Consider the following 17481-nt stretch of genomic DNA (forward strand, 5'->3'; position numbering starts at 1 on the left):
CATATATCATAACACTCCAGTCTCTCAGCTGAGCTGATCGTGATGGCACCTGTAAAACCCAGGCAAACCAATCCAGGCGGCTGTGGGGAGGAGGGAGTCCGCAACACAGGCAGATGTACCTGCAGCAGTTTGGCTGGCATGCAGACACAATACTTTTCCTACTATACCCCTGGCCCTTCTCCCACCCTGTGAGAGGACACCCAGCAGCCATTCACCTGGCTGGGACCAGGAGCTACCACCAGCGACTACCCTGCTGTGACTTACCGATGGGGAAGGTACTAGTCCCAGCCCACTGTCCCCCACTTCTCCTCAGTCATGGGGAGCCCAGCAAAAATTGCTGCTGTGCTGATGCTAGCAATGCCAAAGTAAAGTTCAAAGCCAGAGGTGGAGAAACAGCACATCAGAGGGAGCCCGCATTTGGAGAATTCCCCTCTTTCGCCCTGCCCTGTGAATTAGCATCCCTGGAGCTGCTCTGCAGTGCAGAGCTTGCTCTGGGGCCAAGGAGGAGGGACACCTCAGCTCCACTGCAAAGCTCAATGATTTTAAACTGCTCTGTAAGGCTACGTCTATACTTTACACTCGTTTCGCAATAAGTTATTCTGGAAGAAATACTCTGAAATACACTACAGGGAAGTCTCAAAATTAATCCGAGGCAGGCTCGCCTAATGTGAATGCACTACCTCAATTTAGAACCCCAGGAAGCACTAGGGCAGTGTTTCCCAAATGGTGCTCTGAGGAACCCTGGGGTTCCGTGAAGTGCAACACGGGGTTCTGCGAAAAAAATTCTGCTCCCCAGCTCCCTGCAGAACCCGTAGGCAGCTCCCATTGGGGCTTTGCCAGTGAGGATGAGCTTCTGGGGGGCTTGCGGCTTTGACCACTCCACCACCCACTGTGGCTGCCCCACCCCTGCGCGTGGTGCGGCCCCTCCTCAGCCTGCAGGAATGCCCTGTCCCGGTGCCTTGCAACCGCTTCCTCTTTGTGTGCAGGCGGCAGCATTTACAGTGGCGGCTGCTGCGAGGGTGAGGGGAAGGAGTGGCCAGAGCCAAGGAGCCGCTCTTGGACCTCGGCATGTTTTTTACCTGCTGCCTGAGTGGAACCTGGCTCAGGCTCTGCTGCCCCCCCTTGGGGCACACTTGGGCTCTGATGCCCCCCTCGGGGTATGCTCAGGCTCGCTGCCCCCATGTGCTGCTGCTCTCTCTCCCCTGCGCCCCTCCCCAGCCTGCTGGGGAAGTGGTAGAGTTTGATCTGGAGGGGGAGGTCGGGGTTTCCCAGCTTGCTCTGACACCCTGCCTCAAGTCCCCTCTTGTACCCTCCCTTCTGGCCAGACAACTCTTCTCCAAGCTGTCTCCTGTACTCTTTTTCCTGGCCAGCACATTGCAGATTATCTTTGTGATGATTTATACACAAACATCATGAAGTATTTTCCAACCAAAAATGACAACAATAACTGGGTTTGAAATCCATTAAATAGAACAGGAAAGCCAGTCAGTTTTTCTATGCAAGATTATGAAAACCTAATTGAAATCACTTCAGATGGCCAATTAATACAAACATTTAAAGAAATTTCTCTGATTACGGTTTGGGGCGGCTTATGTCAAGAATATTCAGCTTTATCAAGACGTGCAATTTGTCAGTTGTTAACCTTCCCCAGTACATGCTTGTGAGAAACTGGGTTCTTGAATTATGCAGCAACAAAAACAAAATACAGAAATCAATTGAATGAAGTGCCAGATATGCAAATCCAACTTTTTAGTATTAAACAAAATATAAAAAGAATTTGCCAAGAAAAGAAGAAAAACTACTGTTCACATTGAAAACTGCCAATATAATTCATACTAGGTTTTGAGTTTTATATTTTTGTACATGTGATTTTTGTTTCTAAATATGTGCAATTAAACTAAATGTTGATCTCATGACCTTATTTAGCATTTGTTCATTATTATTATCCTTACTTATTTGGAGGGGGAGGAGGTTTCGCGCTCCCCCCTTTTTTTTGCTTGACAAACTTTCCCTAGGGGTTCCTTGAAATTCTTCCAAGTTTAAAAAGGTTCCTTGGCCAAATAAAATTGGGAAACACTGCACTAGGGAGTAATTACTTTGAATGGCCCTGGGGGAGGAGCTATTTCAAAATAGCAGAAGTGGAGCATCCACACTCCTGCTATTCTGAAATAATTTCAGAAGAGGCGTTATTCCTCATGGAAAGAGGTGTACAGAAGTCAGAATAAGCTGTCCATTATTCTGAATTTATTTTAAAATAATGGAATTGCTGTGTAGACGCTCATTGTTATTTCAGAATAATGGCCGTTATTCCAAAATAACACTATGTAGATGCATCCTAAATATTTTTACAGCCAGTTCCAATTTTAGCTTTTTTTTTTTTTTTTAAACAGACTGTCAGTAAATTTACAGATAGTTGCCCTCCTTGCTCAGCTTCCAAATAAGTGCCAGAGACTTACAGTCCTGAGATTTTCCTGCAGACCTTGGAATACCTGGAACGAGAAGGAAGAAATTCACTAAGTTGTTTGTGTGGAAGTTTCCCATTAATAAAGAATGTATGTAAGTAGGCCTCTATTAGGTCAATTTACAGCATCCTCACCAGGAGCATTTCTACTGACCTAAGAGGGGCAGTGTGAGGAGCCTGATCTGTCAGCTCCACTGACTCTGCTGTTCATGCTTCTGGTTCCCTGTGGAAGTTGGAGGAAGCAGTTCAAGGCTTCTCTCCTCCTCCTCCTCTGTTACCTGCGAGGAGTCAGGGGAAACAGCCTGGGTTTTCTTGCCACCAGGCTGCAGCTGCCGATTCTCCTCAGCCCTGTCCACTCCCCACCATGAGCTGGGCAGTCTTGTCAATTTCATGGCTTACTGAGCTGTGAAATTGACAAAGTTGCTTGCTCCTACCAGGGGCTCCTGGACCTTCTGGCCCTAGCTCCCAGCAGCAAGTGGAGGCTTTCTTTACAATTACATAGCTTCTGCCATGAAATTGACAAGACAGACAATGTAAGGAATAATTTCTACACAGATGGCATCACCCTAACTATGCCAACATAAGCCTTACCCCTCTTATGGAGGTAGAGTTACCATGTTGGTGTGGTAGGGCACTTGCATCAGTGAATCGAATGCTGGTGGCATTTGCCAGTCACTTAACTCTAGTGCTTTGCAGAAAAGATTCATCTTTGTTCCAGTGGACCCTGGATATGCCCTGGACATACTTCAGCACTAGATGCACCATGGTTAATATAATTGTCCTAATGCTTTGCTCAGTGGGATCCACAATGGGTTCCATACCTACACTGCTATGGTGTCTGTGCAGATAAACAAGGGAAAAAAGGGCAGGAATAGGAGCATAACCCAGAATGGAAAGGGGTGCAGGAACTGTGGAATAGCTACTCACAGTGCATCGCTCTCAAAGTTGATGGTAGCTACCCTACTGGGGACGTGCTACTTCAAACAATATTAAATTCTTGTACACTGTGGAGACATGCATCTTTGACTTTACAAAATCGGGTGCTAAAAAGTCGATCTTAATAAATTCAACCTTATCTCTCAGTGTAAACATAGCCTAACCTAAGTGAGTGATCACTTGATTAAACCCTTTATGTTCCCAAATGTTTTCTAGCCTACCTAGATCTTCTATTACTTATGCCTTATTTTGACATTTTTGGTTTGTTCTTTCAGTTGTATATCAACAAAACCATGCTTTGTAAGCTTTATTCTGCTGACACCCTGTTTTCAGATCAATTTTTCTCATAAATTAATGAAAATGAGTTCATAAGCTGCCTGTAACCTCAGCAGAATGTGAATTTCAGTCAAGTGATTTTTCACCTGGGATTCTATGGTAGTTCATACATTAGTTGAAGTTTATCTTTGAAAGTTTATCATCAAATAAAGTAATGTCAAAATGTAAAGAAATGTTAGTCTGTGTGTATTTAATACCTGTTTTTGTGGGCAATGGAAATTAGATTGTATTTTTATTTCAACCGTACTCCCAGGATCTGAAAACACTTGCCTAATTTTAATCCATTAATTTAAAAATGTTTTCAGTGTTAATTATTGGTTGGTCATCTAATTTTATGTGAATTTGACCCTACAAATCAACATTAAAAGAAAATCAAGTATTTTACCTATTGATTCAAGTAATAATTTTATATATAATTTAAGATGGTGAACATTTCAACACATACTCAATAACTCATCCTATTGACTCTTAGATGCCAGCTTTTTCCCTTGTCTGTCCATGCTCAATTATACTCAGCCATAGGCCCTGCCACTACTCCACCAAGTTGCACCCCAAGCCTGTTCCTCCTCTGCCCCAGTGTTTCCTGCATGCTATGGAGATATTGGGAGTAGGAGATACTGGGAGGAGGAGGAAGGGGATGATCAGCAGAGCTACCAACAGGCAAGACATGCTGTGGGTGCTACCTGGCATTTTCACTGTTGGAAGATAGAATACTGAGCTAGTTGGATCTTTTGGCCTGGTATGTCCACTCTCATGTTCCTGTGAGTAGGCTGCTAGTGGGTGCTAAGCACCTTCTATTTTTTTTCCATGGCTGCCTCAGTCCCAAAGCACCCATGGAATCAATATATATGACTTGACTTCAAGGGACTTTTCAGGTAAAATTAGCCACATGCTCAAATACATTGGTCAACAGGGGCCTCCAGGGGGTAGCATATATCTGTAAAGACAAACTCTAATTTCACTTTGCTCTCCTTTTGGCCTTCTGAAGTTTATCTACAGTGCACAACAATGAATTAATTGACATTTAAACAATCCCCTTTTGCTTACCAAAAGTCAAATATACAAGACAAAAATATGAGAGTCATGAATATTCTGCTTCCTTCTCCCTCCTATTTACTATTGTTTTGTAAATGGTCAGTGAGCTTGAACAAACAAACTATATTTTGAGTTTTTTTTTTTACTTTAAAATCCTAAATTCTGCTTTTCTATGTATGATACAAACTTGACTGTCGAATCTAGGAAGGCAGATGGTGTAATAGGTCTGTAATTGCTCTCTTGGGTATAAGAATCTCTACTGTTATGTCCGTTATATGGTTCTCCCATTAATTTCTTCAAATAAATTACTAAAATTCAAGTCACTATTTTTCTGCGACTTTTCACTGTTAAGTTAAATAAAATTGAATTAATAATACTTCATTTTATCAATGTATGTTGTTCTCATAATGAACTCCTATTTGAAAGAGCTTGTTTGATCAAGAACTCCTCCTCAATGGTAACAACTAGGACCCCCAAATTTAGTATGCAGATTCCTCCTACCATCATTTAAAGAAAGATAAGGGTTTGGTTGAGTCAGGAAAATAGGATGTGCCTGTAATGGGATTGCTTCTCATAAAACCACACCAAAAAAAGAGAGAGAATGACTAGGTAGAAAAAGCTAACTGTGGTGCACCCTCACCCATCTGGGACTACCTTAACCCTGAGCCTCTCACCCCATCGTGCTTTTTAGAGGGGGCTGAAGCTTCCCCACCAGATTCATACAGGGACATTGCTGGCTGTTTCCCTTCATCAGTGAGTGAAGAGAAAGTGCTCAGTTTGCGGCATTCCTCATTCTGGCTAGGGAGCACAGGAGGCAGACAAACCTTGACCTGCCCCAGCCAGGAGACATGCACTCCTCCCCCAGCTGCACCCATTGGAGCTGCAGCAGCCATCGAGAGGTGCTTCTCATCTGGGCTGGGATAATCTTCTCTCCCCACGGCAGCGTGCATACGGAAATCGATTTGAGATAAGATACGCAATTTGCACTATGCAAATTCACAAATTGCATATCTTATTTTGAGTTTAGGGTGCTGTGTAGACACACACAGAGTTAATAGTGGAAGGTGGTATGCTATTCATTATGAAAAATAATTGTTATATTAGAATAGTAAAAATTAAGAAAAATGAACACAATCTGTAAAGTAGTAATGTAATAGCTGATTTCAATAAGGTGCTGTGCTGTTGCTGGGGTCCATCTAGGTATAGTTAGTTACAGCTTCCTGCTCTGGTATGAGGACATTTCTCTCTCATTATTAATTAGTTGGAATTCAGTTACCAAGCTGGGGAACACTTTTGTAGAAGACTCTGCAATAAATTTTGCATAGTATTTTAAAGCATAATTATATCTATTGCTTCCTAGTTGAAATATGCCAAATACACAGTCAATCCTGTTAAATCATTAAATTAGCTTCTTCTGCAAACTGTAATATGCAAGGTGACAAACAGCCATGTTAAAACCACTAAAATGAAAAAAGAGTTTGAAGCAGAAAATCTGTGTTTGTGTTTTTAAAGAATACTAAATTTTAAACCCTGGGCAAGAGCTACCCATTTCTTCCAACCTATGTAGCACTTATGATAAATATAAAGGCAATGTGAGAGCTGAGAATAGAAATCGGGCCTCACATCTGTATAGAATTATCCTGTGTCATTATTATAGTTGGTCACATCACTTATGGCAAATTATTTGACAAACTTCCCATTAATTCTGACTCTCTTTTTGTTTGTTAAATATTCGCCTATTCCAGTAATCATACTTATGGGGCCAAACTCTGCTCTTATTTAAAGTACAGGTTGGACCTCCCTGGTCCAGCACCCTCACACCCTCACTGGTGCCGGACAAGGGAGTTTGCTGGACCAGGGGAGATCCAACTGCTTCCCTGCTGGTGTCTCCCCAGCCACTAGGCTCTGCTACCCCTAGCCCCACCAGCTCTGCAGACCTGCCAGCTCCATGGGTTCTATGGTCACCCCACTGGGCTTCATTGCTCCACCAGCTGTGGACTCCACAGCCACATGAGCTCCAGTGGCTTCAGAAACCTTGCTGTCCCTGGCAGTCCTACTGGCTGCCACGCTGACTTTGTTCTGTGTTGGCTTTCCTACCCCACCAGCTTTGCAGCTCCAGTGGCTCCGCCAGCAGCTGGGCTATGCTGCCCCATGAGCTCTTTTGCCCTGCTGGCCCCACTAGCCAGCTCTGCTCCCAGCTATTCGCAACCTCAGTTGCTGGGGCTCTCTGGTCCAGCTACATCACCCACGGATGTTGCCAGACCAGAGACTCCCAGAGCACTGAGGTTCAACCTGTAATGTAATGTCAGAATAGCACTATTGATTTAAATGGAGCTCTACCCTTATGGGTATAGTGCAGGCAAATTTTGCTTGGTAGTTCAGTTTTATGTGGTCTTCCAACTAAATCCAGTTTTTAAAACTTGCCACACATGGATAGATGTGGTTGTGGTGATGTTGACATGGAATAAATTGCTAAAGAAAGCAAACATGGTATTTCATTCTCATGACTATAATTGAAATCTCATTCAATTCAAAGCCACTGTGTGCAATTAATTCTACTTTCTAGCTATAACTATTAGCGAGATTAATAGGGTAACAGGATGAGTGCCTTGTTTTATTACTTGGCCAGAGTGAAACTGCATACAAGATTTTTATTAAAGAGCCATGTTATACGGCTAAGGAAAATGCCATATTAGCACTATTGTATTACAAGTATATTAAAAGATATCTTGATCTAAATTATGAAAGAGGCTAACTCCAATCAACTGCTCTGAAATATAGATGATAAAGTGTCTCCTTTATATTTGTAAGGCTTTATGTCCAATGAGATAATATTTTGTTGATTGTCAATAGCTATGGAGGTATCCTGATACTAGGTCATGTTGCTAGACTTGAAGTGCACTGGAGCTATCTAAGTGCTTGCTTCTGACCCTAGATCAAAGCTTTTTCAAGTGTTTCCTGACTTCTCAATTACCATTTGTGTATCTCCAGCTTTTTGGCCTGCTGTCAAGATGGATGGAATCAGTGGCTGAGATTCCCAACAAAATTACTTGCTGTCAGCTCCTGCCCTCTTTTTCTTTCCTGTTGAGGTACTGAATAGGATGGGGGAGATCTCAGAGCTATGAGAAGCTAGAAGGGGAAGAAGCAGACAGTGGGCCAGAAGACTCTCCTATCCCCAGCAAGGCAGAGGAAATATCCCATAATAGTTCCTGCCCTCGTTTTTCTCCATCACCACCCCTAAAAACTGCCACCTCCCAAAGGGGAAGAGAGAGATGTTCTGTTTCCTTCCATTACCCCTACTGGCAGCTACACCAGACTAACACGGCTACATTTCTGTCACTAAAATCTATATAGATATTTTAAAATTACAGCTTTGCTGCATAACAGGGTCATTCTCCCAGTCTGCTACAGTAGAACTGTAAATGCCACAGGACCTCTAGGTTAGTCCATTTCTTTAGGCCGTGATGTCAACACTTCAGTTCTGCATGTGCTAACTCGAAGGAAGCACGATTAAACTAGTGCTTCATGCTAGGATCACAGCAGAGGGAGCTGTGTGCCTTATAGGGCTAAATTGTCCCTGCCTGTTGCATAAAGTGTGAGTGGACACATCACTTTACCCCTACTTTGCCTGCCCTGCATAAGGTGGGTGAGTGGAGAGGAGAGGAGAAAGAGAACAAAGCCAGCCATTCCAAAGGGGAAGGAACGGTGTGTGACCCTTTCCTCTTTTTTGCATTATTTGGCCAGAGTAGGTAGCCACAGTAATAACAGCAAGTTAGTCATCCAAAGGTATGGTGCACTCTGCACACTTTCCCTATGGGTTGCAGATGAATAATTATTACCTTCTAAGAAGCTTTGTCTTAGATGGGGGTTTCTGTCCCATGCTCATAGCCTATGGGAAACTATATGCCATGATCCACTCATTAACATTTTATATCATCTACCAACACTCAGCATTTTGCAAAAAGATGTAAACATTTCTTTGCTGAGGAGGTAAATACTTAGCATTTTATAGCAAAGGTCAAATGCTGCAGGTTTTACTCAGGGGAAAACACTTGATTTGAAATCAATGGGCATTTTCCCTGTGACAGAAGTGAATTAGGACTGCAGAATGTGGGTATAATGTGGTTGTGTAGATAACAGACTTTCAAATAGTTAAACAGTTCTTTTTTTTCCCCCCCAAACATGAAGTGTTTCAGGTCACATAAATTCTAGCTACTGTTTATTCTCAGGCACAAAATAAATGTATTGATCTGGATGTGAACTTTACTATGTTTGCCATTTCCTTTGTTTTACACCACTAAAATATAATATATGTGAATTAAAATATAAATCAAAATCACACTTTAAACTTCTTGAACCCAAGTTTGTGCTCCGTTTTAAAGCTATACTGCAGCAATCTGTGGTGCAGCTTAACTTCAGATATAACTCCTATTAGTTGATAAAATGTGATTTATGTTTTATTTCTATACTAAAAAGTGGCATTAATAAAAAAGCATCAGGAAATGAAGGCCATGAAACTCTTATTCCCAGTGCACAAAAGATATGGAAGATTGAGAATAATGTTTTTAATTTCTAGAGCTATATGAAAAGTTTCAGACATAAATTGAAAATGACAAATTTTGGCATTTTTCCCAATTTTTCAAAATAGCAAATGGCTTTTGCTGGTGAAGCTTCACAAGTAAGAAGGTTCATTTTTTTCCCCATAGCAAATTGTGGGTTTTGCTTCAAGAAAATAGGAACTTAGACAAGTGAGAGAACCACTACGTTATGAAAGTTCTTTAAAACAAAAATCAGACCTATGGTGTCAAAATATTTCAAAACTCCAAAACCAAGATTTTTTTTCTTATATAGCTTCTAACATTTCCACTAGATTAATCATAACACTGTTTTATTAAGGTGAGTGACAATAGCATTGGAATAGTGAGTAAATCATATCTTCAGAAAACTGTGTGCAAATGTAATTTGTTCTCACAACATCCCTGTGAAGCAGAAAAGTAGTATCCCAATTTTGGAGAGAGGGAAACTGAGAGCGGGAGATTGTTTTCCATGGCCAGACAGCAAGTAGCGGCAGAGCTGTAGTTAGAATTTAGGAGTTGTTACAGTTGTTTTCAGACCTTCCCTCTAACCAGTAGACAATGCCTCTCTAAATATTGTTCCAAATATATTTGAACTCTAATCTCTCTCTCTCTCTCTCTCTCTCTCTCTCTCTCAAAAGTTTTTCCTGCTGGACAACAGAATGTTCCTGCCAGACAACAGAATGACATCATCATGTCATCAGAATCAAAAGGCTCTCTGGCTGCTTTCTCTTTCATGGCCAGAGAGGAGGAGGTAAGTGAGAGTAGCAAGCAGGGTGCAGCCCCCTAGTGTTTTTAAATATCTTATGACAAAAGGTCCTAAGCTTTGAGTTTACTGTGCACTCCTCTCTGGCAGGAACGGAGGGACCTGCCTGCACAGAGCTTATTGCAAGCTCAAGAGAATGAAGTTTATTTTGAATGAACCGTCCTTTAATAGACACTATTTTACACAATTTCTGAAAAATCTCATAAACCAGTGGGGCATATGAGAAGCATTAGTGTCACTTTTTAAGATGAAAATGACTTCTTGCCCAATTTCAATGCAAGGACGAGTTGTATAATGCATGGAAGATCAATTTTATTAAAACTGTATAGAAAATTTGTACAATTTTGTAGGAACTGTGAATAAAGCACAAGTTAGGGCAAGGTGTGAAACTTTCAAAAATTAAAGGTAGAATTGCCTGAATTCTTCATTATGTATAATATTGGTTGTGAATTTTGCCTCTTTTGGTAATCCCAAATTTCTTCTCATGTATTTGCTGAAGAGTTTGTTGGAATAACTTTTCAAATTAGTTGTTTATAGACTCCCTGCTTTAACAATTTCTTGCCTTTTGTGGTTGATCATTTAGTTCTCATGCTATATCTTCTTGTTGGCTGGATGGCATCAATATTTTGAAGAGTGAAAAAGCAAATAAAAGCAAGGCTTGAACTTGGCTCAAATTTGGGATAAATTATCTTGAATTCTGCTCTATACACATGATGATCATGTGTCAAAACACCCATAGTATTATTCATCCCAGATTTTTAAACCAATCACCAACATTTTAAGAAACCTTGTGAAACTCTTACAAAGGTTTGATTTGATCTCCCAACATACAAAAGTCTAAATGTTTAGAATACACTCTGAGGATACATCTACACAGCAGCGTTATTTCGAAGTGACTGACATTATTCCAAAATAACATAGTGCATGTCTACAATACAAGCCTTTATTTTGAAATAACTTCTTACTCTGACTCATGATAATCCTCATTTCACGAGGAGTAAGGGAAGTCGAAAGAAGAGTGTTCATCCTTCAACTTCTTGCCATGTAGACAGCGCCAAAAGCCAAATTAATCTATTTTGACTTCAGCTACGCAATTGACGTAGCTGAAGTTGCGTAGCTTAATTCAACTTTAGGTCTGCTGTGTAGAAGTGCCTTGAGAGATATCAAAAAATATTCTTCAACAAACTCTGAAGTCTTAACCCTGAACAGATGTAGCTGAATTCAAAGGTGATATTTCCTCAAGACACTGCAAAACAAAAAAGCTGAAAAGAGAGACACTAAAGGGAATGGTAATGGTTTTACAGCAGATGCCATAGGTAAAGTTACAACTGCACGTAACACAAAATCATTTATACTAAGAAACTGTTATGAGGGCTAACAATTATAAATCTACCCCAAACACAAGTGTAATTTGTATTGTGTAGGCTTCAGGCTGCAGCTGTTTAAAATAACAAAAAATAATTACTATACAACATGAACAATAATACTTTCAGAAACTGCGTCTTGGTTTCCAAGAGTTCTGAAAGCTAATCATCTCTCAACAAAAACTGAACAGCAGCAGTTCATAAAGTATTTTTTCCTCTATTCTGCTTAACTGAACTAAATTGCACTGAGAATATATTTCTGACCTCATCATCTTTCTTACCATTCTCTGGCTGCAATTTCATATCTAGTCAGGTGAAGATGCAAACTTCAAGTCTGTTGGTCCAACACGAGGCTGGTTTTTTTGTTTGTTTTTTTTAATTCCAGTATTTGTTTTCCCCTTGAAGTAGATATGACCTCAGCTATGTTCAGATTGGCTAAACAGCAATCTGAAAAGAACTGTCTCATGGTGCAACATGTTTATGGAAATTAATTTCCATAAATTTTCCATTATTGTGTAAAAAATTCTACTCACATATAATTAGTGATTTTTTTAAAAATAGAGTAAACTAGTATGTTTATTTTAAAATGTAAAACATTCAAATTAAGCACATTGAGTATTTCAGTGGATGATACATATTTTCTAAACTATAGATATTTCAATAATATTTTCTACTAAATCCATAAACAGTGTAATATATTCTGTTGAAGTGGGCAAAAGTACTTTCCAGAATGTCAGCAAGTACTACCACCCTCTTTCCCTTCTCACCTTAGGATGCTAAGGATGAATATGCAAGGAAATTATACCAACATACTGAGGACAAATTATATATAACGTGGGTACTCAAATGACAGGTAGCACAGTTTCCTTTCCTCTTAAATATGTTTCCAATTCAAACCCTTCTCAGTCTTTCTCTTCCTTCCCACATATTCTCATCAATCAGATAGTTCTTCATGAAGCTACACTGGGATCAATGGTAGGAAGTCTCTGCCAGCTCCAGGCACATGCAATCCATCCTGTATTTTTCCTTCTTACTGACAGAATGAGAGCTGGCGCCCAGAGGAAACTGTTGGTGATGGGGGATGTGTGGATGGTTCACAAAATTGGTGGGTATGTCTCTGTGACCATGATAAACAGAGAAGAAAACCACTTTTCCTGACAAACACTGAAAAGGGAACTTTATTAGGATAAAGGAGAACAGCAAAATTTTCCAAACATTTTTTTCTTAATCAGAAGATTAGGCTGCCCTTTAGGGTGTCTCAATTAAGCAGATTCCCTTGTATTTCTTAAATGTTGCCAAAGCACAGCTCAGACTAATGACAAAGCTAAAACTCTGCAACCCTTTTGAAATCATGCTGTCACTGAAATCAATTCAGGGCACAGTTTTTGCTTTGCCTTTCATTTAGCTTTGGTTTGACTAAGTACTATGAATTATGTACTCTCTTCAGTTTTCTCTAAATGAACATCATTAAGCACTCATATTTTCCTTTTTCCATTGATTGCTGTGGTCAGTCTAGTTCATCATTTATTCTTTGACCAGCTTCCTTCATTGATTAATTCTGTAAATATCTCTTTGAAAAAATAGTGGCCAATTAATAAACTGAAGTTGCTGTTTTAGTTGTTTCATTCAAGCACATGTTCATCTTCCGTTCTATAATTTTTTAACTTCCAGTGCTCTTTATTATTGGCTTTATTTGGTTTGTTAGAGAAGAGTCATCCACTGGAATAATTATGCCCTACCTTGAGACTACAGTATGCTGTCAGGAATACTGCAAAAATAATTTCCCATGTTACCTTTATGCTTTAGACTCCCCCTAACTAATACATTTGTGGAATTTAAACTAATCCCAGTCTGGATTTTGGTGAAATCCTGTGTGTCCAATGTTCCTTCTAATTGTTTTCCATCCATGAGTGCAATAAATGTTATGTACACAAAGACATGTGCTATGTGCACCACCATTAGAAATATATTCTGCTGGGTATGGGCGCTCTGCTAAACAGCTGGGCGGCACCTATATCTCTCCTGAGTGGCCAGCCAAGCACTCATCTTAAAGGGAACACTGTTTGTGTCCCCTCCTAAGTTGCAAATTTGCTATAATTTTTTTAGCAACCTCTACTACTCAGAAATGTTGTTTGACTATACCATGTGAAAGGCAGGGTTTTAAAAATGCTTTTTATTTCTCAAGGCTGTGGCTAGTGTTAAGACAGATATGGTAACACCAAAGAAGCTACGTAGACAATTGTCTGTCCCATCTGTTATGTGAATATATTTATATGGAATAGCCATGTAAATGAGCAGAACTTGGCCCAGTCAGTATAAACTAGATTTTGTTTTGTTTTACATTTTAAGACCCACTAGGGTGAGAAACAAAGTGTTTGTACATTAAACATGTAAAGATTCTGTAGTATGCACTCTGCTTTAAAGGATCTAAGAACACCTTGAGTGACCCATTAGTGGAAAATGTTATTAGATGCACCAGCAGTGGGTGAAATGGAAATCTGCAGGAGAAATGATGATAAAAAACAGTGAGCAGGAAAACAAAGGTGGAAACAGCAGAGTGAGAGCTGCCTCTGGCAGTGGTGAGATTGCAGGGTCAGATCTGAGAGCAACTAATGTCAGAAGTTAAGTGAAACTATGGCAGGAGTGAGACATCGGTGGCAAGGCCTCTCTGAAGCTTACATGAAAGGCTTATATCTACATGTACATATGTAGCAATCCTAGTAATTCTTAGTTAAATCATTGCCAGCATTAGCTGAAAATTCACAGTGATATCAGTAACTGTTAAATGTGTGGCAGGGTAGCAGATGAGTATCAGAGTATTCAAGTTTCTCAGATTAGCACCATAAATATATATATTTTTAAGAACTAAATAGTTCAGCAGTTGATAGCAGAAGCCTTTTGCCTTTGGAAACATGGGCTAGGAATTCATCACTCCAGGGATGTCTGTAAATAGGGATATTCTCATTAAGTTAATGGGATTCCCCACCCCTTCTGGGTTCGCATTTTGAACTGTGGTGTGACATAAGGGAATATGTGAATTTCAGGTTTTGAAGCTTGTAATACTACTGCCTCTGTGCCACACCGTGCCTGCTCAGTGTGGCATCATTTCAGCAAATATTTTAAAGATATGCTTGTCCAGTCCTGTTCAGAAAAACATTGCACATGTTTAACTTTAATCACTTGCTTATGTGCAGGTGCATTGCACATGAGGTCTAGACAAGGAACTTTATTCCTTAGGGCTGTCAATTTAACACATTCCATGAGACATCTTACAAGAAAAGAACATTGTAACACAACAAAACAAACCACCTTCAAAGGGGCAATAATCTACACTATTCTGATCAAGATTTTGATGGTAAATGCACCATTTTTTAACCTTGTCTTGTGTTTTGTGGCCATACTATTGTAAAGAGGACCTTATCTGCCACCTTCACAATGCACACCAGAGATAATCTGAAAGCATATACTATTTTCCTACAAGTTTTTAGGTATTCTAATGTAACCTGATGTTTAATTGGAAGTTGTGGGAAACACAGTATTTGGACAAAATTTTCCTCTATGGAAAACACTGATAGTTAGATTCTGAAGTGGAGTAGATGTTTTGAGCATGCATTACTTTTGTGATTATGGACTGATGCATTTTAAACATCAGCAGAATAACAATACAGTACATTGTTGTTACTCTATTGCTTCTCATTTTTTTTCCTGTCAATAATTTACCTTGCTTGTAGCTGTGAGAACATGTAGGATGACAACCTTTAAAATACATATGGTTATTTCTAGACTGAGGCTGCTTGGAGCTCATTTGTAATGTAAAATACATGAGAGAGAGAGAGAAGAACTCGTCTTTTTTTCTTTCACAACTACCTGAAGACAACTATCTGAGAGACAAAGTTACTGCAAAGTCACCCTCAATGAATAATCTGTCAGTACATTTTAATGAAGACTTTTTGAGAGCAAAGACTGATGATTTGTGGGATAGAGATTACTTGTTATCACTGCTTGTGGCTCGGTGGCCTGTGATGTTCAGGAAGTCAGTGTAGATCTAGTGGTCCCTTCTAGCCATAAATTCCATGACTGTGCTCAAAGCTTCTAAGAGGACAATCAGCAATTCCATAATCTCTTACAAAAAATGGGAAAAGTCATTGATACAAATAAAACTGAAGTGCTAGCCACATCAGTGTAAGTCTGCCAGTGCTTCTAATAACTATGGGTATGTCTACACTACCACCCTAGTTCAAACTAGGGTGGTTAATGTAGGCAACCGAAGTTGCAAATGAAGCCCGGGATTTGAATTTCCCGGGCTTCATTTGCATCTTACCGGGCGCCGCCATTTTTAAATGTTCCACGAGGAGTAACGGTAGTTCGGAATAGGAAGCCTAATCCGAACTACCTAGTCCGTGCCGCGTGTAGCCGCGGGCACGGAGTCCAAACTAGCGGACATTTAAATATGGTGGCACCCAGCAAGATGTAAATGAAGCCCGGGAAATTCAATTCTCGGGCTTCATTTGCAAATTCGGTTGCCTACATTAACCACCCTAGTTCGAACTAGGGTGGTAGTTTAGACATACCCTCTGAGAAAATAAATAGAATTGCATATGGATACATCTTGGAATGATGTATATCAGCATATTTCCCATTTCAGGAAAGTTTCATGTGCCAAAAAGAGACTCATCAAATATTCCCATCTCAAATTTAATGACTACAAAATGTTCACTGAAACTAGTGGATATTTCAATGGGACAATGGCACCTCATTTTTTAAAATTTTGCATCCTATGAACCTTGATACATTAATATAGCACTCAAGAATTTCAAAAATAGGAGCTTGACTTTAAGCCTTTAAAGCATAGGTGCTGGAATGAGGGGTGTTGCCACACTTCCGGGCTTGAAGTGGTTTCCATTATATCCAGGCTTTACAATTTGGTTCATTGGCTGTCAGCACACTCATTATGCAAAGTGTTCCAGCACTTCTAATAATAAGTTAGGCACCTAACTGACATTTTTTTAAAAATGTGCTGAACACTCAGTACCTTCATTAAGTTGATGGGAGCAGCTACACACTCAAAGTCAGGCCAAGGCCAAGGCCCGGCCAAAGAGTGTGCGGGGCCTAAGGCAGCATGCTGAGCCATATGGCTCCCAGTAAGGTGGGCAGGGCCAGGAGCTGGGACGCACAGGGCCCTGACAGCACGCCTTGCCCAAAGGCCGGGCCTGATCACGCCAATTTTTTTAAAAAAATAATCTTGGCTACTCATTATACTCTGTGCCTGTATTTTGAAATGTTGGTTCATACAAGGAACTTTCTTTCCTGACATGGAGTTGTTTCATTGGGAAACCTCCCTAAAGTGAGCAATACACTGGTATGCATTGGTAGTATAATAGACTCCTTGCTATGTAAATTATTTAAAGAAAGCAAAATAATTGAGAAACAATACAGTCCAAAGCAATGCTGTATTTGTTAGATATTTAAAAATTAATTGAGCCATGATCTGAAAGCTATATTTATGCAATTTTTTTCTCTAGGTAGGTCATAAAGCCCATCTGTAGTAGTTTCCATAGAGCAAAAACAAGTTCTAGTAAAACACTTGATATTTTCTTCAACTTGCAATTAAATATTATGTTGCATAAGTTTGGAATAACTACCACAACTTCTGGAAAATAATCTGTACTTTCAGATTCCCTAATATTCCTTTTGCATCCATGGGTGAATGTGGTCCATGGTGTGTATCTGTAAAATTTTGGGGTGTTCTGGCATTTATGCTTCTAGTCCTGACCAAAACCAGAAGTAATGGTATGGATTACATCTGAGGATTATGTGAAGATTTGTGTTAATTTTTTTATTTCAAGCAAATTGTTTTTTTTCACTCCCATATTTATGAAATTGGCACAAGGAAGAATGAACCTTGAGCATTTTTTTACTGGTTTTGCTACATGCAAGATTTAGATTAATTAAATCCTGAAAGGAATACAGCTATTTCTCAGACTGAGAAACTCCCCTCTCTCCAGGCAT

The 17481-nt window shown here is 40.0% G+C and overlaps 1 protein-coding gene across 8 annotated transcripts in view; it reads left to right on the plus strand.

Moving 5' to 3' along the window:
- LOC149524143 (uncharacterized) overlaps positions 1-17481 on the plus strand; it is a 148395-nt gene that overhangs the window by 12400 nt on the left and 118514 nt on the right. For 4 of the 8 annotated variants that reach the window (XR_016349792.1, XR_016349789.1, XM_089779118.1 and 1 more), the window contains one exon: positions 9984-10096. Coding sequence is in view for 3 of the 8 variants with exons in the window: in XM_089779118.1 (XP_089635244.1) it covers positions 9984-10096 (113 nt within the window). In the remaining 5 variants the exon portion in view is untranslated. Of the gene's footprint in view, positions 1-7759; positions 7858-9983; positions 10097-10198; positions 10777-17481 lie in introns of those variants that run through there. The other 4 variants (XR_016349788.1, XM_089779117.1, XR_016349790.1 and 1 more) reach the window with 3 other exon arrangements.

This window comes from Pelodiscus sinensis, chromosome 6, assembly GCF_052426305.1.
Source record: "Pelodiscus sinensis isolate ZL-2025 chromosome 6, ASM5242630v1, whole genome shotgun sequence".
NCBI lineage: Eukaryota > Metazoa > Chordata > Testudines > Trionychidae > Pelodiscus > Pelodiscus sinensis.